At 46.8% G+C, this 22,472-nt stretch overlaps 1 protein-coding gene across 1 annotated transcript; it reads left to right on the top strand.

Moving 5' to 3' along the window:
- The first annotated feature begins 853 nt into the window (after window positions 1-853).
- On the top strand, window positions 854-22,472 carry LOC115110151 (collagen alpha-1(I) chain-like). The gene is made up of 47 exons (XM_029635555.2): window positions 854-1,068; window positions 3,284-3,475; window positions 4,005-4,027; window positions 4,269-4,304; window positions 5,404-5,496; window positions 6,183-6,254; window positions 6,762-6,806; window positions 7,305-7,358; window positions 7,894-7,947; window positions 8,127-8,180; window positions 8,371-8,424; window positions 8,675-8,728; window positions 8,844-8,888; window positions 9,039-9,092; window positions 9,661-9,705; window positions 9,845-9,898; window positions 10,462-10,560; window positions 10,686-10,730; window positions 10,891-10,989; window positions 11,156-11,209; window positions 11,379-11,486; window positions 12,500-12,553; window positions 12,724-12,822; window positions 12,986-13,039; window positions 13,185-13,283; window positions 13,640-13,747; window positions 14,022-14,075; window positions 14,191-14,244; window positions 14,426-14,470; window positions 14,713-14,919; window positions 15,137-15,298; window positions 15,625-15,678; window positions 16,078-16,185; window positions 16,571-16,624; window positions 16,758-16,811; window positions 17,191-17,352; window positions 17,543-17,650; window positions 17,957-18,118; window positions 18,336-18,443; window positions 18,771-18,824; window positions 18,942-19,049; window positions 19,243-19,296; window positions 19,433-19,540; window positions 19,646-19,928; window positions 20,172-20,362; window positions 20,480-20,722; window positions 21,131-22,472. The coding sequence occupies exons 1-47, from the start codon at window positions 987-989 to the stop codon at window positions 21,275-21,277; spliced, it is 4,350 nt and encodes a 1,449-aa protein (XP_029491415.2). The 5' UTR covers window positions 854-986; the 3' UTR covers window positions 21,278-22,472.

The raw sequence follows: 22,472 nt of genomic DNA, 5'->3' as shown, positions 1-22,472 counted from the left end.
TGTAGCTCAGTAAGGCCTAGCAGCCATCCTTTCAGAAATCAAGATCCTTATCGATATGATGATGGGCTACATGCAATAGGTTATCGAAAGCCTGCACACCTCTCCCAATATGATCGGTCATAGACCTTCAAACCACATTTACTACAAACGCGAAAATAATCGTAGAAATACATTCGATAGTGCCCCACATCTGGATTCAATAGATGAGCAATTTCACCGTACACAAAAATGTAGGCAAACGTTTCCGATAGATACATCTCGATCAGAAATATTATTGGCCTGGACACAGATGTATACGCCTGCTAAGCAACAGCCAATCCATCCCCACAGAATAATACATGGCAACGAAACCACAGCTCCTGAGCTTACAGTGCATGCCCAATTTAGTGCCCGTTGATGTGGCACTTTTACTCGTAAAAGTAACACTGTGCTACAACTGCAAAGCATTATTGACAACAAAATAACATATGCCTGGAAACACAGAAGCGAGTTTTAAGGAACATAATTTAAGTCCATTCCCTGTGCACAGCTCGTTTCTATTTAATTGCAACCCTGAAGAATCTACCGAAAGTGAGCTAGGTATCCGGGCCCTCCTCGCCAATCGACGTTTGGAGATGTCATGGCCTGTCGCCTGTCTGAGCCAGGATGAGATGGTTTTTAACAAAGCCTCCACCTTTTCAAGAAATATCAAGTTTCCTGAGACTTTAAGGTGAAAAAAAGTGCATAAGACACCCCCTTTGCACTGATGGAAGGAGGGACTTTTTTTAATGAACATGACCATGCTAGAGCTTTCTGGTGAAGCCAGCACCTCCCCAAAAGTTTGGAATATAAAAGGCAGGGCAAAAAGTTTCTGTAGGCAGTAGGGAGTTTTCTGCGGGGTCTGGATTGGAAATAAAGAGGACCGGACCCTACTTGTATGATTGGAGTCTAACGGAGAAAAAAACTTCCCTCTCGCCTCAAAGAGTCTACATGTCTAATATTTAGCCATGTTCAGCTTTGTGGATATTCGGTTAGCGCTGTTGCTCAGCGCAACAGTGCTTTTGGCAAGAGGACAAGGCGAGGACGATCGTAAGTGTCACTTTTAAGTCTATCCTTGCCTCTGGTATGTGTTGTCTTAACGAAATCGATATGGAAAGACAGTGGGTTGATGGAGAAAAGTGGTTTTCATAGGGACAAGGTTTGCTGATGACTGAGCCAGTACGATACATATGCATATTGGGATACATTTCTATTCTTTATCTGTGGTAAGTGTTTATTGGTTCCCTGTTTTTGTTGTTGTTGTTGTTGTTGTGTGGCATTAATAAGGATAGCCTACCTCTTGCAACCTGAGCAGAGTGTTTGCGCGTCATTGCTCGTTGGCCTTCGCACGCTTTGGCACGTGCTTTTGGAACGAGTTGGTACAGGTTCCAAGGCTTTCCCTTCCACTCCTTATTTGATACCCTGGAGGTACATTTTAACAGCGGGAAATATTGGAATGCACGTAAGAGATAGAGGGGAAAGCCACAAGGCATGCCAACTCTCTGCCCATTGGATTGAGTGGAATTGAATAGGCCTGTATGGCTCAACAGTCTGGAAATAAAGGATACAGGTGTTCAGTTGGTTATTAAACAATCATTTGTAGCCTGAGGCTAAATGTCAGCCAAGTAGAAAAAGAACAGGGTCATTCCTGAACGATGGAAATTTTGAACCTCGGGTTTTTCTAAATGGCATATGGCCTAGGATACAGCCATTCATCACACGTAGGCAATATATTTTCATTTTTGAGGAAAGAATACATTGACCTAAACATTGAAGGAGAGGACAAAGCATCATCATGCGCAAATTCCCTTGAAGAGTTTCAAGCTCAGTTATTTGGCCTAGGTAGCCACTTACAAAACGTTTATTATAATAGAGATAAAGGATAAGAACCGAATGCATTACCTATAGACAAACTACATAATCCGTTTTAATGTATTGGATTATGGTGTCAACTTGTCTAGACTGGTTGAGTATAGGGTTTCTAGTTGCATCTGGGGCGGACAGATGTGCAAATTCGCTCTACGGCCCAGCAGCGCCACCATGTGGTTCTGACATGCAACTCCAACAATGGAACGCTTTAGACGCGCCACCTACCATCCCCTTTCCTTTTTTTTATGATAATTGAAAACACATTGAGACTTCGGAAACTTTCCACTGAGGGATAAACGCTTGTTCTTGCCAAGCCGATAGTTTTCAATTATTTAAGCGGCGTTTGGGAGGACAGCATTGACGACGTGGACCTTTTCCACTGACTGTTTCGCCCTCTACAGTCAAATTGTAGTAACTCCAGTGGACCAACATTGTTGGTTTGGTCACAGGTAGGCGGGCCCACGGCTAAACGAAGACCACAAATTAGCCATCAATACAATATATAATATAGGCTATTTAGGCCTAGTTCGAGCGCTAGCTGGGTTTACTTTGGAAATGCAATGTCTGGTTGGATATCTAACAATAAATAAACAAGCTCAAATCGAACGTTGAGGTAGTCAATCCTGCTGAGTATAATACAAAGCAGGATCAATTAGTTAGCCAGCTAATTTGAATAAAATAAACTGAAATACTTTTTAATTTTTTTTAATTTATCCGTTATTTTACCAGGTAAGTTGACTGAGAACATGTTCTCATTTGCAGCAACGACCTGGGGAATAGTCACAGGGGAGAGGAGGGGGATTAATGAGCCAATTGTAAACTTAACTTAACGTTATTCATTTTCTGGTTCATTAAGAAAATAAATTGTTTCAGATTTAGGCAAGTTATCCGGGTAACTAATTGAGCCTACTTTGTAGTATACCCCTCAGGGTTTGCTATTTTACATTTCAATAATATTTGTTAACATAAATGTAGGACATAGGCCTTACTTGAGTCGTTTTCCAGGCCTCCTGTCCTGTTGTTCATTCCAATCAAGGCATTACAAATACATTTGTCCTTTAGCACAGTGTTTCTTAACCCAAGTCCTTGAGTACCCCCAACAGCACACATCTTTGTTGTTGCCCCTGACAAACTCACCTGAATGAACTTGTTGGGGATTAATGCTAGTTGACAAGTTGAATCAGGTCAGTTTGTCTGGGGCTAGAAGAAAATGTGTACTGTGGGGGTACTCGAGGACTGGAGTTGATTTAGCAGACACTTATCCAGAGCGACTTGGTGAGTGCATACATTTTCGTGTACATCACCTGGTCAAGGCGTCATCACATGGGAATCCGTGCCTTCCAAGTCGACATTGAAGGCAGCGTTCTGACCTATTTCCTCTCTGCATCTTTCTCAGGCACCGCCGGCAGCTGTACGTTGGACGGTCAATACTACAACGACAGAGATGTCTGGAAACCCGAGCCATGCCAGATCTGCGTGTGCGACAGCGGCACGGTCATGTGCGACGAAGTTATCTGCGAGGACACATCCGACTGCCCCAATCCAGTGATCCCCCACGACGAATGCTGCCCCATCTGCCCCGATGATGGTACGCCGATTTCCTCCCGACGCAACGTTCACGGAGTTTACGTTAACAGGCGCAGGCGCTTCCAGAGTCAGTTTTGAAAAGTTTTTCGAGGCCTCAGAGGGGGACTATGTGCTTTTACTTTTAAGGGGTTGGACAGCATTTTATGGATGGCCAACGAGGAATAAACTTGGATTTACCTTTATTCCAAACACACCAGTCACTTTTTTCCCTTTTCCTCCGAAATGTGATGGGATACTATTCAGTGCTCCAGGCACATATTATGCGCATGACCAGTCTGGTGCCACTGCCACCTCCTAACTACCTTTGGCCTTCCTTTCAACTTTGAACTAGTCTTAAATTGGGCATTTTGTGTACATTTTCATTAGCCCTAGTTCAGAGATTGTAGGCCCCTATTAGTTCTAAATCTAATAGCATAGGCCTTATGTACAATTTGAATACTCCCTACAAATATTTCAGTTGTTTACTGTTCAGACTATTTCAGATATTTCACATTTGAATCTAATTGTTTTTTTGTTTGTTGCTACCATAGGCTTCCAGGAGCCAAAGGTTGAGGTAAATATGATATTATCCTTATTGTTATTATCTATTAGATAAAACTTATAATTAGATTTGATATTATTGTTAACGTTTAAAGTGTACTTTACATGTATTCTTTATTGTTGATTCATTATAAACACATCATTGCAACAAAACTATTTGATCTTGACTGCAAAACTAGTAAGGCCATAGGACAATAAGAACCACATCCTCATTTACAATCATAACCTAATGCTACTATTTTCCCGTCAAATAGGGACCCCAGGGTGATCGTGGAGCCAAGGGAGAGCCAGTACGTTCCACTTCCTTATTCCTATCATGCTTTGTATTCACTTCCTGGGGGGCCAAAACCTAACAAACATGAGATGCATGCAAAACTTCAAGTCACAGTCTTTCACCAATCCTCCTTTGACAGAGGTGTGTGGACGTTTTAAAGTTTGCACCTGTATCCCAAGTTAGGATTTGACCATTGTGTTCTGGTGTATTTTTGTACTTGTGGTGCCTTTTGTCTCCGTTTTCAACGACAGGCCTAGCATCTTGCACATATCACTCATAATGACTGTTGTGTTATCTCGTAATATTCATAGCAGAGTTTTGGCCTATAAGATATTAGCCATTAGTAGATTTTGCTTTTATATTGGTAATGTCTGACATGAGGTCAGATTATTATCGAAGGCAATGGATAGACATGTACATCCAGAGTCTTTGGAGTTTACTGGTGGAGCTAATTATTTAAATCTCAATTCATATTCTTCAATTGGTATAGATGCTATACTTACTCCAAAACCCAACCCATTTGGTGACTAGCATTTTGAGATATGTGCGGATTTGCAGCATATGCAGATATATTGCACATTTATTGAAATAGAACTACCATTTCTTAACTTGAATAGTTATACTCCATTTCAAATTCATTTGAAGAATAATGTAGTTCTCACAATATGACCGATTGGCCCTAACCGAATACTTTTAAGTGGGTACAGTGTAGTGTTACAATCTTTCTGTGACTCAAGTCACTTGGGATTGTCTTATAACTGAGACAGTTGGATGGATGGATGGATGGATGGACAGACTGATAGATACTTATAGAGTTGGATGAACAAAGAGAGAGATTGATGTATGGAAGGACAGATAGATAGCTAGACTAATGTACAAGTAATCTGAAGGTATCACAGATTTGACCCATCAATTTGCTCCTAATATAGTAGGGGCCCTTATGCCTTGAGTTCACCCCAAACCCAAGCCTATGTTAGCTTTTCCCCTTGTCACTCTTCACTGATGCCTTATCCCCCATAGTTAACGACCAAGCCCTTTTCCATGTTCAATGACTACTACTATGTCTCTGTGATAGTTCATCACTAACCAGCTTCTCTCTCTCGTCTCTACCTCAGGGACCTGCTGGTTTCCCCGGTAACGATGGTATTCCCGGCCAGCCCGGCCTTCCTGGACCCCCAGGCCCCCCTGGACCCCCTGGCCTCGGCGGAGTAAGTAGCTCAGGCCAAGATGGACATTTAGCCCACTTAGTAATGACCCGGTGTCAGCTTTTTGACCCAGGTGGAAAGGTTAAAAGGTTATGCGTTAGACAGAGGAAACTGATCCTAGATCAGAGATTAGGGGCAGCTTCTGTTTGGGGTTAGTAACTTAGATTTAAAGAAATGGGAGAAAGTGGCTAAGTCTGACAGCTGGTAGGAGAACACAGCAACACCCTCTTATGATGTCACTTATCTTAACTTCACTGATCTCCATGTAGTCTGGACAGGCTCCAAATACAGTTAGCGCAGTAAATACAACAGAAACTATTGTCTATTCAGAATGATAAACCTCCAGAAAGAGTACAGGCAAGAGCACGGGAGGTGTAATGTTAAGCTATCCTGGTTAGAGTGCAGTGCAGTCTGTATTTCAGCACCAGGGCAGGTGGACAGCGCCCAGCCAGGAGTGGACAGGGAGGTCATGCCTAACACAGCACTGTAGATAACATAGGGAACGCCAGAGAGGTAGTCACCCTGTAGATATGAACAGATCTCTCATTGATATGGACAGGCCTAGTGCCTTGCATTCTCTAGCCGTGTTAGGCCCATCCATATACTGTATGTCGAGATCACAGCACTGTTCTCCTGATTTCCAATACTGACTGACTGTAACACATCTCTCCCTTGTGTCTCCCCTACAGAACTTCTCCCCTCAGATGTCTGGTGGTTTTGATGAGAAGAGCGGTGGTGGCATGTCCGTGCCCGGCCCCATGGTACGGATATACAACTACACAGAGCCTGTTGGCCCAGTAGTATCACTCACTCATGGAATCTGTTTGATGTATAGGCACTACCAAAAACTATGGCCATGAGACACTTTTGCTCAGCAGAAGTCCCACAAATTGATCTCTGTGTCCACAGGTCACAGCAAATACTATCCCTTAAAAAATAAGATATTTTCATGTCTTATGTACCTCCATATTCCATAAACAGCTAATGTACATGTTTGAGATATCTGCATAATCTTTGACTCATAATATCCCTGTTACCACTGTTTAGATGCCTTGAAAAGTTACTGATACCACTATTCAAATATCACTCTTCCTGGTATGACTTTTGGGCATTAGAATGTATACTTTGGGAGGACTTTAACCCTCGCCCACCCACCCTTTGGTTGATCCTTTGGTCAGTTGGCTCCTTCTCAAAGATGTATTCTAATAGGAAGACTGATGTGATTGGTCAATAATTGACTGATTGTTTCTCTTCCTTTTGATTGACAGGGCCCCATGGGTCCCCGTGGTCCCCCAGGACCTCCTGGCTCAAGTGTAAGTATCCCTTCCCTTTGTGTTCTAGCTTTTTAAGTGACATTTGTCATGTAGGGGAAGAGACCTCGGGTCAACGGTCAAAAAGAGGTCAGTTTATGACCCTAGCTGAATTGCATGATGGGAGTGGAAGTCACTCTCGAGTTGTTTAATTGTAGGTGTGTTTTTTAATGCATATATGGCTGTATGTAAACTTAGTTTAATTTGATAGGTTCCTGACCATTTCTATTTAGTATCTGTTTAGTTCTTGTCATTTGATTTCAGTTTTAGTGTCTGTCATTGGCTTTACTTTTAGACTTATTTGTATTGCTTTTTTGTTCAGTTTTTTTGTTGTTACATTCAGTTTCAGTCTTCGATAACTATAATGATTGTGGGAATGTTTTACCCACAGGACACATTCTCCCATATGCTCATAGCCCATTGACAACAGAACTAAACAATGTTGTTTTTTGGATGGATGAACGTCATAGTCTGACATTGTCTCTTTGTCTCCCCCTACAGGGACCTCAGGGTTTCACTGGCCCCCCTGGTGAGCCTGGTGAGGCTGGTTCTTCTGTGAGTATCTCGTTCCGGAATCTTCCACAAAATGATACACCACCATCTCAATATCACCTCAGTATCTGAATCCCTCACAAACACGCACTTTGAGCTAAATTCTACACCATATTCTGCAGGGCAATACAAAAAATAAATCAATATACAATAGCTACACCTAAAAAAAAAAAACTTCAAAACAATCTCCAGAATACTAAGCCACCCATTACCTGCTGCATAGGCCTCGCCCTAGCCTGATGCTTGGAATGGACTCCACTAAGGTCACAGGGTCGCCAATGTTTGTTAATGTAGCCCCCCCTCCACACACACACACACACACACACAACACAGATGCACACGCACACACATCACCATCTTCCAATAGTATTTTGTCTGTCCTACCTATTAATTATAGTTTCTAGATTAATGACAAATGATCCTAGATTATTTCCATTACTGACAAATTGTAATGATATTTCTCATATCAAGATATCTCACACACACACAAACGCACAGACACACACAGCCTTCTCACCCAGTGGTTTATTTCTTACAGGGTCCCATGGGTCCCCGTGGTCCTGCTGGTCCCCCTGGCAAGAACGGAGATGATGTAAGTCACCAAGATATCCATCATTAAAATCGACCATTAAACATCTATGTCCCAGGACAATTTCTGGGTAAGATATTCATAAGGGGGATGGATTTGGAGCATAATTTATTCCTCACCTTGTCTCCTCCTCTCCATCCCTCTCTCCTTCCTTCCCTCCTTCCTACCCTCTTCCAATCCAGGGTGAGTCTGGCAAGCCTGGTCGCCCCGGTGAGCGTGGCGCTTCCGGCCCACAGGTGAGTCGCAATGTCATTCTAATGTCACCTTATGTCATTCCATACTCCATCCATACACTCACTCTAGAACGTTAGTCTCAAGAGCAATAGCACCTAATGGTCAGACACCATGAGACATCTCATATACTTGAAGGGATGTTAAACCATCATAACACACTTTCTTTTTTTCTCTCTCTTTCTTTCCCTCCAGGGAGCTCGTGGATTCCCCGGAACCCCCGGCCTTCCCGGCATCAAGGGACACAGAGTGAGTCACCGCACCCCCAAACTGTCCTGGTAGTAGTTGCTCTCCAGAACAGATCCAGGATCAGCTAAACGTCGCCATGTCTAAACTTAATCATGAAGGGGATACACTTTAAACAGATCTTGGATCAGTGTCTGGTGGCAACATCAGCCTATACTTCCCAAATAGCAGCAATACAATCTGCCCTATTTTCCTCTCCTCTAATCTTGTCCTCTTTCCCTCCCTCTCTCTCCCTCTCTACTTCCTTCTCTAGGGATTCAGCGGTCTTGATGGAGCTAAGGGAGAGTCTGGCCCTGCTGGACCCAAGGTGAGACTCCTTCTCCTCCATCTCTCCTACGGATGTTGAAATCACACACCACCCCCCTTTCCCCTCTCTCGTCCCCCATTCACTGACCTGTCTGTGTCTGTTTGTCCTTCCTCAGGGAGAGGGTGGTGCATCTGGTGAGAACGGAGCCGCTGGAGCCATGGTGAGTCCCATCCTCCATTTTGTCAGCAGACCTACAAAATAATATGAGTGTAGAGAGAGGATCACTAGCATTTTTAGCATTCTGCAGCAGTAGCAATGTGAATGGCAGCCATGATTACTTACCGTGCCAATATCTCTCCCTCTCTTTTAGGGACCCCGTGGTCTGCCTGGCGAGAGAGGCCGTGCTGGTCCCAACGGAGCTGCTGTAAGTCAACCCCCTGTAACCAGTTGTGGAAAAAGTATCCAATTGTCATACTGGAGGGAAAGTAAAAATACCTAAATAGTAGTACTTTAAAGTATTTTTACTTAAGTACTTTACACCACCCCCTGTAACAATAAACAAGGGGTGCAATATCATCATCACAACACCTATTGACAGAGACCCTGTTCCCGTAGCTCAAAGGTCATCACATTTCCCAAGTCATTTTGTATGTCAGTCCAGGGCTAACTTGTTGGAAACAACCATTCTTACTCTCAATCTACAAAATGCCTCACAAACTGATTTACCTGAATGTCCTATATTGTTGAACATACGCCTTGTACAGCCTTACATACTGGCCTCAGTAGGAAGCCATATTTTATATGTTCTAAAAAATTCAGTATGTCAGTTCATTCGTTTTACAGTGTCATGTTGGATTCTGACATTGAAGGGTCAGCCATTTTGTTTGTTTACAATTGATATTTACAGTTCAGCCATATTGGAATTTGACCCTGAAGGGTGGTAGCTGGTTGCATCTGACCCAGTTGTGCCTCTCTCTCTCTCTCTCCTGCAGGGTGCTCGTGGTAACGATGGTGCTGCTGGTGCTGCTGGTCCTCCTGTAAGTACTGACGCCAGCTCTCTATTCGCACATACACAACCATCAACAGAAACATATTGGTACACAAGCACACTTATGCCATATTCATGATTTAGACTGTAACTCAATCCTCTCTCTCTCTTGTTTTCTTGTATTTTAGGGCCCCACTGGCCCCGCTGGTGCCCCCGGTTTCCCCGGTGGCCCCGGAGCCAAGGTAAGATGTCAACTTGCACCTAATCCGTGTTCACACACCTGTATACCTTCTACCTTCTGTCCTCTATCCTCCACCCTCTACCCTCTAGTTCTTTCCCAGGGGGGCGTATTTGGAGAGGTAGATGAGATAAAACATACAGTACATCCATTCTAGCACAAAAGAAAACAAAAAAACAACAATGGCAATAGTAATCTACATATCGCTGGGTTTCCAAGATAGTGGTATCCATTTGCACAACGCATGAAACCGTGTGTAGTTGGCTGCCAGTTGAAAGTATATCCAGCTTCACTATTGTGATTGTGCCATGCCATGTGACCTTGTGACTTTCAGAGGTCACATTGATTTATATGTGGATATGATTCTATTGAATGGCAGCATAGTCGAGTATTAGTACAGAACTACCATAGGGAAGTACTAGGGAGTAGGGTAGTATAGTACACTAGTACTTGACTTGGTAGCACTAGTACTACTTGAGTAGTACTTGTGCAGGGTAGTACTAGTACAATACTAGTTCCATGTTCTTTCTGTTCTTGCCCTGACCATATCTATCTTCACCCCAACAGGGAGAGGTTGGTGCTCAGGGAGCTCGTGGTGGCGAGGGACCCCAGGGATCCCGTGGAGAGGCTGGTAACCCAGGACCCGCTGGCGCTGCTGGCCTTGCTGTGAGTTTCACCCTCAGAAACCTCTAGTGAAATACACCTCTGGACTGTGTGGGAGACTTGAAGTTACATTTGTTATCCTTGTGAGAGACGTTCCCCTCTAACCCGTTGGTTTGTGTCTCTTGTAGGGAAACAACGGTGCTGACGGAAACCCCGGTACCAAGGGAGCCCCTGTAAGTAGACACCTCACCTCCTCGGTGAACTAGCCATTTTACTTGCCATTGGTTTGTCTTGGTATTTGTTAGAAATAACCAAGATTGTTGTCACTGACTGGTCTCTCAGTGATGATGAATCCAGGAAGTATATTGATTGTCTCTCTGCTGCCTCCTTTAGGGTTCTGCTGGTATTGCTGGCGCTCCTGGCTTCCCTGGACCCCGTGGACCCCCCGGACCCCAGGGAGCTGGTGGAGCTCCCGGACCCAAGGGTAACACTGTAAGTCCAGCTCTCTCTGACTTCTATCACTAAATATTGTAAATATATATAATGATATCTTATCTAAAGTTGCTGTTATAACTTGGTCAGAATACATAGACCATTGAGTGTTTCTATAACGACGATAATAATAATGATAATGATGTTTGTTATTTCTTCAACCTAGGGTGAGGTTGGTGCTAATGGAGCCAAGGGAGAGGCTGGTGCTAAGGGAGAGTCTGTAAGTACACCTTTTGACTTACTCAAATATGATCCACCAAGTCACCCATACCATGTACACTGTACACACATACTCTGTCAGCAGCCTATATGTGTCTGATCCACATCTCAGCACAATGCCTTGCCACCCTCAATTTCTCTGACCTCCATCTTGTTTCTCCATTACCCAGGGCCCCGCTGGAGTCCAGGGACCCGCCGGCCCTGCTGGTGAGGAAGGCAAGAGAGGATCCCGTGGTGAGCCCGGTGCTGCTGGTGCCCGTGGAGCCCCCGGCGAGCGCGTAAGTAACCCAGATGGTCACACACACTGTCCCCTCTTCATCATGCTGTTCTCCTGTTCTTTACATGTAGGAATCCCCCCCTTCTCTTACACTTAGGACAGCCAGTTCCACTGTCCTCTTACCCCTTACTGTTAGGACAGCCAGTTTCACTGTCCTCTTACCCCTTACTCTTAGGACAGCCAGTTCCACTGTCCTCTTACCCCTTACTCTTAGGACAGCCAGTTTCACTGTCCTCTTACCCCTTACTCTTAGGACAGCCAGTTTCACTGTCCTCTTACCCCTTACACTTAGGACAGCCAGTTTCACTGTCCTCTTACCCCTTACACTTAGGACAGCCAGTTTCACTGTCCTCTTACCCCTTACTGTTAGGACAGCCAGTTTCACTGTCCTCTTACCCCTTACTCTTAGGACAGCCAGTTCCACTGTCCTCTTACCCCTTACTCTTAGGACAGCCAGTTTCACTGTCCTCTTACCCCTTACTCTTAGGACAGCCAGTTTCACTGTCCTCTTACCCCTTACTCTTAGGACAGCCAGTTTCACTGTCCTCTTACCCCTTACTGTTAGGACAGCCAGTTTCACTGTCCTCTTACACCACATGTCCTCCAATCTTTTAGTTTTAGATTACCCTCCCCCTGCCTCAATAAACTGTTTAGTCTTTTCATACATTGCTTACTTCCTCACAGTACAGCTAGTGTTGGCACACGCATTCACAATGATGATATCTCCATGACTATTCCATCACATAAATAATCACATTTTGACTTATGAATGCTTAGCTCGTTGGAACCAATATCTAGCTAACAACCTCTCTGGTTCCCAGTCAGCTAAATGTAACTGTCGCCCTCTCCCTGATGTTTCATCTCATTTGGCCACCAGAGGGCTGTGACTGCTGAGCAGTAATGTAGTGTTACTGAATGGTTGTGTTATGGTGCTGAGGTAGCAGTAATGTTCTGGTACTGACTGAGTGACGGTGTTGAGGTATTGACCTGTGTTGTGTTTGTCGCCCCCTACAGGGTGGCCCTGGCAGCCGCGGTTTCCCTGGTTCTGATGGAGCTGCTGGCCCCAAGGTGACTACACACACACACACCTGGAACAGACACACATCCACACCTGCAACACCCACCCACTTGTTCAAATGTATATACTACAGTGCACCACCAAATGTTGCTACATGCTATGGTCACTAGCTAAGTACAGCAAACTCATCTCTCCATCTCTCTCTCTCCCTCCATCACAGGGTGGCCCTGGTGAGCGTGGTGGTGCCGGAGTTGCTGGAGCTAAGGGTAACACTGGTGAGCCTGGCCGCAACGGCGAGCCTGGTATGCCTGGATCCAAGGTGAGTTAGACAGGGGATCGGTCTCAGATCACAGGACCTTTGTTATACTCAACAACTAATAGATACTAGATGAATGAAACTCATATATTCATGTTAATATGGCATATCAAGATATGTTATGTACCTGACCTTTGCCCTCTCACCTTTGCCCCCCCATCTCTAGGGTATGACTGGTAGCCCTGGCAGCCCTGGTCCCGATGGCAAGACTGGCCCCTCTGTAAGTTCCTCAGCTACAGATTCACCTGACCCTCACGACACCAATTCAACGACACTGAAAGACACTGATAAAGACAAAGACCTATGGCTACTTAGGTAGCCCGATATCACTCTGGTCACTGACTCTCTACCCTCTCCTGTGACAGGGTGCCGGTGGTCAAGATGGTCGCCCCGGACCTCCCGGCCCCGTTGGAGCCAGAGGCCAGCCCGGAGTCATGGGATTCCCCGGACCTAAGGGAGCCGCTGTGAGTAACCCTCTCTCGCGCTGCTCTCACTCGGGCGCAATATTTTACGGGCTAATTCGAGAAATTAGATCTGAAATTGCTAGGAAACAATGTATCAGTGGAGGCTGCTGAGGGGGAGGAAGGCTCGTAACAATGGGTGGAATTGAGTCAATGGAATGGTATCAAACATATGGATTCCATGTGATTGATACCATTCCATTAACTCCATTCCAGCCATTACTATGAGCCGTTCTCACCTCAGCAGCCGCCACTGCAATGTATGATTTAGTTGTCCATAGCCTAAAACCTAGGTTTCAGTATACAGTATTGCTCTCTGATGGGAAATGAGCTAATGGGTATTTGTTTTTGTCCTGTAGGGTGAGGGTGGCAAGCCTGGTGAGAGAGGAGTCATGGGACCCGGTGGCGCTGTTGGCGCTCCCGGCAAAGATGGTGATGTTGGTGCTCCTGGTGCCCCCGGTGTTGCCGTAAGTTCACTTCCAGCATCCCACATTGCTTCACACACAGTGCTTCATTCTTCAGCATTGCCTGCACTGTGTCACACTTGCACACAAGCAAACACACCATCACTAATACAAGCCAGCAGGGAATCTCCTAGGAGACTGCAAAACCACTCAGTTTGTTTTTGCTTACATTCTATGGGGGTAACTCCATCCACTACCAAGGTGTAGCACCCACCATTAAGCCGGTCACACTGATTTTCCTAACTGACTCTCCTCCTCCTTCTTCTCCTCCTCATAGGGACCTTCTGGAGAGCGAGGCGAGCAGGGAGCCGGTGGCCCCCCTGGATTCCAGGTACAGCACTGAACTATGGGAAATTATCAGCATCTGACCAATCACAGATCTCCACCTACTTCAGGACCTCTGGCCCTGGCCTCACCTGTCTCTCACTTGTCTCTTTGTATAACAGGGACTTTCAGGACCCCAAGGTGCTATTGGTGAGACTGGCAAGCCCGGAGAGCAGGTAAGAATACTACAGGAGTACACTCACTTCCCCATGCCTTGTCCTTGGTACTCATCACTACATGACACTTGACTTTCTGACAAGATTTGTGACTTGACAATGCTAATCTCAAATCTCTAATTGTGATCTCTAATATCCTCTCTCCTCTCTCTCTCTCTCTCTCTCTCTCTCTCCTATCTAGGGTCTGCCCGGTGAGGGTGGTGCCCCTGGTTCCGCTGGATCTAGAGTGAGTATCCCAGAATAATAATGACATCACTTCCTGGGTGGTAGACTGCTACAGCTACACTGTAGCCTAGCGGCCTAGCCAAACAAGACAACGGCTAACAGCTAAAGCAGCAACAGACTAGCACCCAGCCGACCCAGGCTAAAGACATTAGCATTGACATCGATAACCTCCTTCATCTTATATACATGTGATGTGATGTACCGGAACCAAAGCTGATGCCCTCTCTTCTCTCCATACCCCAGGGTGACAGAGGCTTCCCCGGTGAGCGTGGTGCCCCCGGCCCATCTGGACCCTCTGGTGCCCGTGGCTCTCCTGGCTCTGCTGGTAACGATGGTGCTAAGGGAGAGGCTGGTGCCGCAGGAGCCCCCGGTGGCCAGGGACCCCCTGGCCTGCAAGGAATGCCCGGAGAGCGTGGTGCTGGTGGTCTGCCAGGCCTGAAGGGAGACAGAGTGAGTACCGGTGCTGCCCTTCACTTGTCATCCGCCATGCCTAAATTCATGTTCATCAGTAGGCCTTGACTTCATACTTCTGTGGCACTCGGTGGCATACCCTCCATCCATCCAAAGTTCCACTTGCATTACAGTGGACTTGACTGAGTCCATTCGTCTCTGTATCTGCATAACCCACAGCTTACAATACTAACTCAGCTACTCTTGTGTTTGACAGGGTGACCAAGGAGTCAAGGGTGTTGATGGCGCCGGTGGTAAGGATGGCGTCCGTGGTATGACTGGCCCCATCGGACCCAACGGCCCTGCTGGCTCTCCTGGTGATAAGGGAGAGACTGGCGCTCCTGGAGCTGTTGGACCTTCTGGTGCCCGTGGTGCACCTGTGAGTACCTCAGGCCCACCCTGTCACCATCTCACCACAGACATGACACAAAGACCTAAAAACATAGCTCCACATGCATCCCTACCACGGGCATCGCTCTATGGGAGTTAGCCTTGAAGTTTCGAATAGGGACCACGTTGCCACAATGCACGAAGCAAAGTAGAAAACGGTGCCGGAATGTACCGAGCACCAAAGCGAGCAATAAAGAATGAAACCGAAGTAGAAATAAAGGCGTATAGAAGAATGAACTTACCCACACTCATGTGATGCTAGTCCCTGAACTGTAACACACTCCTGACCTGACTAACCCTAACCTTCTCTCCCAGGGTGAGCGCGGTGAGTCTGGTGCCCCCGGACCCGCCGGATTCGCTGGGCCTCCTGTAAGTACACACACCTCTTTTACCTGTCCTCATTTCACACCGAAATCACTTCTCAATCCACACAGAAAACACTTCTCAATCCACACAGATATCACTTCTCAATCCACACAGAAAACACTTCTCAATCCACACAGAAAACACTTCTCAATCCACACAGAAATCACTTCTCAATCCACACAGAAAACATTTGTCAATTCACTCAGAAATCCGTTGCCAGTTCAAACAGACATCGGTTGTCAATCAAGATGATGGCTCGTAACACCTTGCACACTATGACAAATCTAAATTCGCTGGCATTAAACGAGACAGGCTTATCTTATCATAGCATCCAGTCTAGACGGGACCTCCACACTAATCTGCTCTACATTCACTCAATTCTTCTTCTCTCGCCTCCTTCAGGGTGGTGATGGTCAGCCTGGTGCTAAGGGAGAGGCTGGAGATAACGGTGCCAAGGGTGACGGCGGTGCCCAAGGACCCGCTGGACCTACTGGAGCCCCTGGACCTCAGGTATAACACGTGGGACTGACCACTGGCTACCCACCCTGACCCATCTTAAATGGTTCTCTGTAGCTCAGTTGGTAGAGCACGGCAGTTGCAACGCCAGGATAGTGGGTTTGATTCCCGGGACCACCCACATGTAAAATGTATGCACGCGTGACTGTCAGTCACTTTAGATAAAAGCATCTGCTAAATGTCATATATTATTACGTAGTTCTTTATTGATACGCATTAAAGTCATTCAAATGAATTCCACTATCACAGCCCTACAGCGGTGCTCTCAGTGACTTCAGCTGGAGGGCTGTTATATTGGTCTACCCGGTAAGACCACAGTATCACAGAGGTGTTTGTATTGCTCTTGCTTACTGACTGAAGCACTGCTGTATCCACACAGGGTCCCGCTGGGAACACCGGAGCTAAGGGCGCCCGTGGTGCTGCTGGTCCCCCTGTAAGTAGCTTTGTATCTTATCCTCCCAACATCTCTCATCTGTCTGACTGTACAAGGTAGCATTTGCAAAGTAGAATCATGCTTCCCACTCTGATACGCTAGGTTGACCAGTGCCTCTCTTTTCTCTCCTTAGGGTGCCACTGGTTTCCCCGGTGCCGCTGGTAGAGTTGGACCTCCCGGCCCATCGGTAAGTACTTCTTTCTCTACCACCATTCCATTCGAACTGAACCATGTCCATCCTCCATCAATAAACCAGTCAAAACCCCGGATCTGGCCATTAGGTTCCAGATTTAACCATAGGCTAACACTAAGCAAGCAAGCAGCTCGATTATAGCTTAAGACAGCAATCCCACAACACAACGGCACAACTATCAATACAACATGTTATTGTGCAACCAACCCAAGACACAACGGCATTGCCCGATGCCCAAACAAGCATCTAGCTAGGCGTTAGCTCAGCATTTGGTTGATCCCAATACTGTCATCGATAACAGCCATTGATACAGGTTTATTCGGTCAACTTCAGCCTCGTCTCACACTCAACCATCCTCTCCTCTTTCTTTCAGGGCAACAACGGACCCCCCGGACCCTCAGGCCCTGGTGGAAAGGAAGGACAGAAGGGTAACCGTGGTGAGACTGGCCCCGCCGGTCGTCCTGGTGAGCTTGGAGCTGCCGGACCCCCTGGTGCCCAGGGAGAGAAGGGACAGCCTGGTGGAGATGGTCCCAATGTAAGTACCCTTTTTTTTGGGGCTGTCACTGTCACCCTAACAAAGTAACACTCTGACCCCTAAACTGACAAGAGAGAACAATACAAATACTCCGTTTGGAGTGCACCTGTAACACACGCCGCTGGAGTTGAGATCTGACGCTTTAGAAAAGGGACACCTCAATGACCCATTCTCTCTTTCTCTCCTACAGGGACCCTCTGGAACTCCCGGACCTCAGGGTATCGGTGGACAGCGTGGTATTGTTGGTCTGCCCGGACAGAGAGGCGAGCGCGGTTTCCCCGGCCTCGCCGGACAACTGGTCAGTGCCTCAAGAGTGCTATAATGCTAGAACTTCGCGTTAAAGGGCGTTAGGCTTTTGCAGAGGAGGCAGCGTTCACGCTGGATATCCCTCGTTTTCAATAAGGCAGAGTGGCTAGGTGGTGTATAAGCCTGTCGCGATGATGCTGAAGGCCCTCTGTGCTCTCTCTGCCAAGATGGCAGCCGACAAGTGCAACGCTCTTGCAGTAGCTTATTCATAGAGTGCCGTTGTCATTGCGCTACTTCAGTAGTGGTACTCCGGTGTTATGGTTGAGGTCTAACCCTGTTCTCTTGTTTCCTGCTTTAGGGAGAGCCTGGCAAACAGGGACCTGGTGGCCCCTCTGGTGAGCGTGGACCCCCCGGACCCATGGGGCCCCCTGGACTGGCTGGAGCACCTGGTGAGCCTGGTCGTGAGGGAACTCCTGGTAACGAGGGATCTTCTGGTCGCGATGGTTCTGCTGGACCAAAGGTGAGAGCTATGCTCGTACACATGTCCTCAAGACAGAGTCAATCCCTTCACTTTGGGAACCAGCCTGTTGGCATACTGTAAGACAATCTACACTGGGCACCATTACACGACTACTTGCATGGCTGAAATAGGCATCACATACTGTAAAGTATTGGGATTATGTCAGGAGTTTGATCTTCTCTTGGCCCGTCTCTGTTCCCCTCTGTCTTGCCTATAGGGAGAGCGTGGTGAGTCTGGTGTTGCCGGTGCTTCCGGTGCCCCCGGGCCCCCTGGTGCCCCTGGATCCGTCGGCCCTGCTGGAAAGTCCGGTGACCGTGGAGAGTCTGTAAGTGTCCAGACCCTCAGCCATTACTCCCTTAGACTGGCGAGGAACACATAACTGGGAGCAATTCAGACTTGATGATGTTCAGAGACCTTACTGTATGTCGAAAGCGGTTGTTGCCTCAAAATGGCCGCCCGTCGCACAGTAACTAGTTTTAAGGCTCTAGAAGGGGTTGATGTCTTAGTTTGTAGTCCTGTTAGAATACAGCATATACTGGAGCTCCTAGTAGTTGAGCTACATAGTCTTTATGACATGCCATCGAGTTGGGTTTATCAACTGAATTGATTGTCATAATCTCTTTCTCTCTCTTTCCCTTTCTCTCTTCTTCAGGGTCCTGCTGGCCCCGCTGGTATTGCTGGCCCTGCTGGTCCCCGTGGCCCATCTGTACGTATATGCTCCATCACAGATTCATAAAACCATCGCGATGAATACAATGTTTGCTCCTCCACTCTGAGTCTGAGGAAAGGGTATACTGAACACACCTGTCCTATTCCCACCCAGGGACCCGCTGGAGCTCGTGGAGACAAGGGAGAGTCTGGCGAGGCTGGAGAGCGAGGCATGAAGGGACACAGAGGATTCACTGGCATGCAGGGACCCCCTGGCCCCTCTGTGAGTACCCCTACTGATTACAAATCAACAATAATAACGACACACAAGTGACTCCAGCAGAATCAAGGGAAATGGGTCGCTACACACAAGGAAGAGATAACACAAAACCTAGCAAGTGGGAAAAATCAACCTTCTCCCTGTAATATTGTTGTTTGATGCAACAGGCACCTAAATCTGTTGTTTCTGCCCATAGGGACAATCTGGAGAGTCAGGACCTGCTGGAACATCTGGCCCCGCTGGACCTAGAGTGAGTATGACCCACACTATGACAAGTCACACAACTATCAGCACAGCAACGTTATGACTGTGGATCACTTCTCTGGTGACAACATGATGTGGATAGTCCACACTGTCGTATTAAGCTATGGCTCTCCCTACACTAGGGACCTTCTGGATCAGCTGGTGCCGCCGGTAAGGATGGTATGAGCGGTCTGCCCGGCCCCATCGGACCTCCCGGACCCCGTGGTCGCTCTGGAGAGATGGGACCCTCCGTAAGTCACTTCAACCACTTCAAAATCAAAATATTTTGCTCCTTGTACTCCTCTTATTCTTCATCACATCCTAACTTGGTTGGCCTTTGCTTCCTCCACATATAGGGACCCCCTGGCCCTCCCGGTCCCCCTGGCCCCCCCGGACCTCCCGGCGGTGGATTCGACATGGGCTTCATTGCTCAGCCCTCTCAGGAGAAGGCCCCCGATCCCTTCCGTCACTTCCGCGCCGACGACGCCAACGTGATGCGCGACCGCGACCTGGAGGTAGACACCACCCTCAAGAGCCTGAGCCAGCAGATTGAGAACATCCGCTCTCCCGAGGGCACCAAGAAGAACCCCGCCCGCACCTGCAGAGACCTGAAGATGTGCCACCCCGACTGGAAGAGCGGTGAGTTGGAGAGTCATAACCCCTCACTAGACTATGGTTGCTCGCTTCTCATTAGTCAAGAAATTGCTTGGGCTTTGAGGAAAGCATGGAGCTGTATTGGTTCGGACAAGTTTTGGCGTAGTGTGTAAAGACATCTTCAGTAGACACAAGCTCTTTTAGTTTCTGTTGAGTCCTGCTGTCTGTGGAGTCTCAAAACGACCACAATCACAGTTCTTGACGCGATCCACTCTCTTCTCCATGCAGGCGAGTACTGGATCGACCCCGACCAGGGCTGCACCCAGGACGCCATCAAGGTTTACTGCAACATGGAGACCGGCGAGACCTGCGTCTACCCCACCGAGGCTGATATCCCCAAGAAGAGCTGGTACACCAGCAAGAACATCAAGGAGAAGAAGCACGTCTGGTTCGGCGAGGCAATGACCGATGGCTTCCAGGTGAGAACCTCGGCATGACAACCTGGGCTGTTGGGAAAAGAGGACCCTAATTGCACCATTCTCTCGGATGACGAGTCCTTGATGCTAACTCTTATCTCGTTCTCCTTTCCCTCACAGTTCGAGTATGGCAGTGAGGGCTCCAACGCTAAGGATGTTAACATCCAGCTGACCTTCCTGCGCCTTATGGCCACCGAGGCCAGCCAGAACATCACATACCACTGCAAGAACAGCATCGCCTACATGGACCAGCAGTCCGGCAACCTGAAGAAGTCCCTGCTTCTCCAGGGCTCCAACGAGATCGAGATCAGAGCCGAGGGCAACAGCCGCTTCACATACAGCGTCACCGAGGACGGCTGCACGGTGAGTCCTCCTTCCGCCTGTTACCTACTCTCTGCTGCATCTTAGGCTGTGTCCGCTCAGGAACTTCTCTCAAAATAATCCTTCCTCTCAGGGATGGTTGGAGAGAGAAATATCGCCTCTAAAAGAGGTAGTTGGTGTAAGACCGTGGGCATGAGCAGCAGTCGTCTTGGAAAGGGCTTTTGGGATTGTGGTGTTAATGTAGGACAAGGGTCACTGGTTGGAAGCAGATGAGGGTTTGATGTGAGGGGCTTTGTGATCTGGGATGATATTCTTCCATTACTTGGTATAAAGGGCTTTTTTCCAGGAGCCGTCTTTTGAAAGGGGGAAGGGAGGGAATGATTTTAAATGGATTGGGAAATGCAACTATGGATTCTGATTGTGCCTTTTTCATCTTCTTTCTCATCACAGTCGCACACCGGTGCATGGGGCAAGACAGTCATCGACTACAAGACAACGAAAACATCCCGTCTGCCTATTATTGACATCGCTCCTATGGACGTTGGTGCACCCAATCAGGAATTTGGCATTGAAGTTGGCCCAGTCTGCTTCTTGTAAAAAAGAAATCTGGACTTGAAATTGTTTGTGTGTGTGTGTATGTTTTTTTTCTAGCAGTCATCCCTCTCAACCCTATTCTATGCATTTTTTTTTTTAAAACCTAGAGTTTCATTTGGCCGTTCAAAAATGGTCCACTTGCTTTAAAACTGCACTTCTGAAGACAGTGGTTGTGTGTCATCAAGCTTTTTTGAGACCACTATTACCACCACCATCAACACCGAGGATACTTTAGAAGACTCAATGGTTTCACTGGCAAAAAGAAAATAATATATACTTGTAAAGTGTAAAATCCCCCCTGGAGTTTGACAGAAAAAAAACATCCCAGATACAGGTGACTTTTTTGACCACTGCGGAAGGACAATGAAAAAGAAAACCAAATGCTTTGTACCACTTTCAGGTGATGTCAAATAAATCTTAAAAATGACAGTGAAGTGTCTTGTTGTTGTACCCACCTGGAGAAGCAGTTGTTCCTTCTGAAGTCACACGAAAGCAGCATTAGAGACATGGGTTCAACTTCTTTTTTAATCTTATGGCTACCTCAAAAAAGAAATCCACGTTACCCAGTGTTAGTGAAGCCCAGGTTCGATTTTTACACGGCAGAAGTATGGTTGAAAGCAACAACTGCAAAAGGTGCTATTCTTCAAGAGGTCCTGACAATGGAGGGTGATCAAAATTGTGCTACTATGTTGTTATTCTTGCTTGCAGGACCTTAGGTGCTAAATTAGCAGATTATCTTGATGTCAGTCATAACAGATGTGTTTCAAGTCTTGGCTAAGATCTCTGCAACAGAGGCATAGCAAGAGGTATACTGTAGTTAGGATGCACACAGTCCTGTCTAGTGTAGAATGAGCAGGTGGATTTGTTGTCTTTTGTTTTTAACATCTTTTGACACTTTTTGGTTGTTGTTTGTTTCGTTTTGAAATCCCCCCTTTTGTTGTCCAAGTGCTTCTAGCAGTACCCCTCTTTCACCCCCCATTGTTTTTAGTTTTTTTGTTTTGTTTTCTTATTTTATGCGAAGGGTTTTGGAAAAAATTGAACACCGAAAAAATGGAAATATCAAATTATGAGCGAAGCAGACACACCGTTGGGGGATTAAAACAAGAGGATCTGTACCTATTTTGTATATGTATAAAAATTTGAGATGTTTTTAATTATTTTGGATGCTGAAATAAAGCATGTTAAGTGGTCTACCTTA

This window comes from Oncorhynchus nerka, linkage group LG26 (genome assembly GCF_034236695.1).
Source record: "Oncorhynchus nerka isolate Pitt River linkage group LG26, Oner_Uvic_2.0, whole genome shotgun sequence".
Taxonomy (NCBI): domain Eukaryota; kingdom Metazoa; phylum Chordata; class Actinopteri; order Salmoniformes; family Salmonidae; genus Oncorhynchus; species Oncorhynchus nerka.
The sequence above is the reverse complement of the archived record's forward strand: the minus strand, read 5'-3'. Positions and strand labels throughout refer to the sequence as shown.

Bases quoted from the DNA above. Each gene is read 5' to 3' on its own strand.
- LOC115110151 (XM_029635555.2), top strand. From the start codon at position 987: ATGTTCAGCTTTGTGGATATTCGGTTAGCGCTGTTGCTCAGCGCAACA. The intron at 8,181-8,370 runs GTGAGTCGCAAT...CTTTCCCTCCAG, and splicing joins GTGGCGCTTCCGGCCCACAG to GGAGCTCGTGGATTCCCCGG. The intron at 15,679-16,077 runs GTAAGTACACAC...CGCCTCCTTCAG, and splicing joins CCGGATTCGCTGGGCCTCCT to GGTGGTGATGGTCAGCCTGG.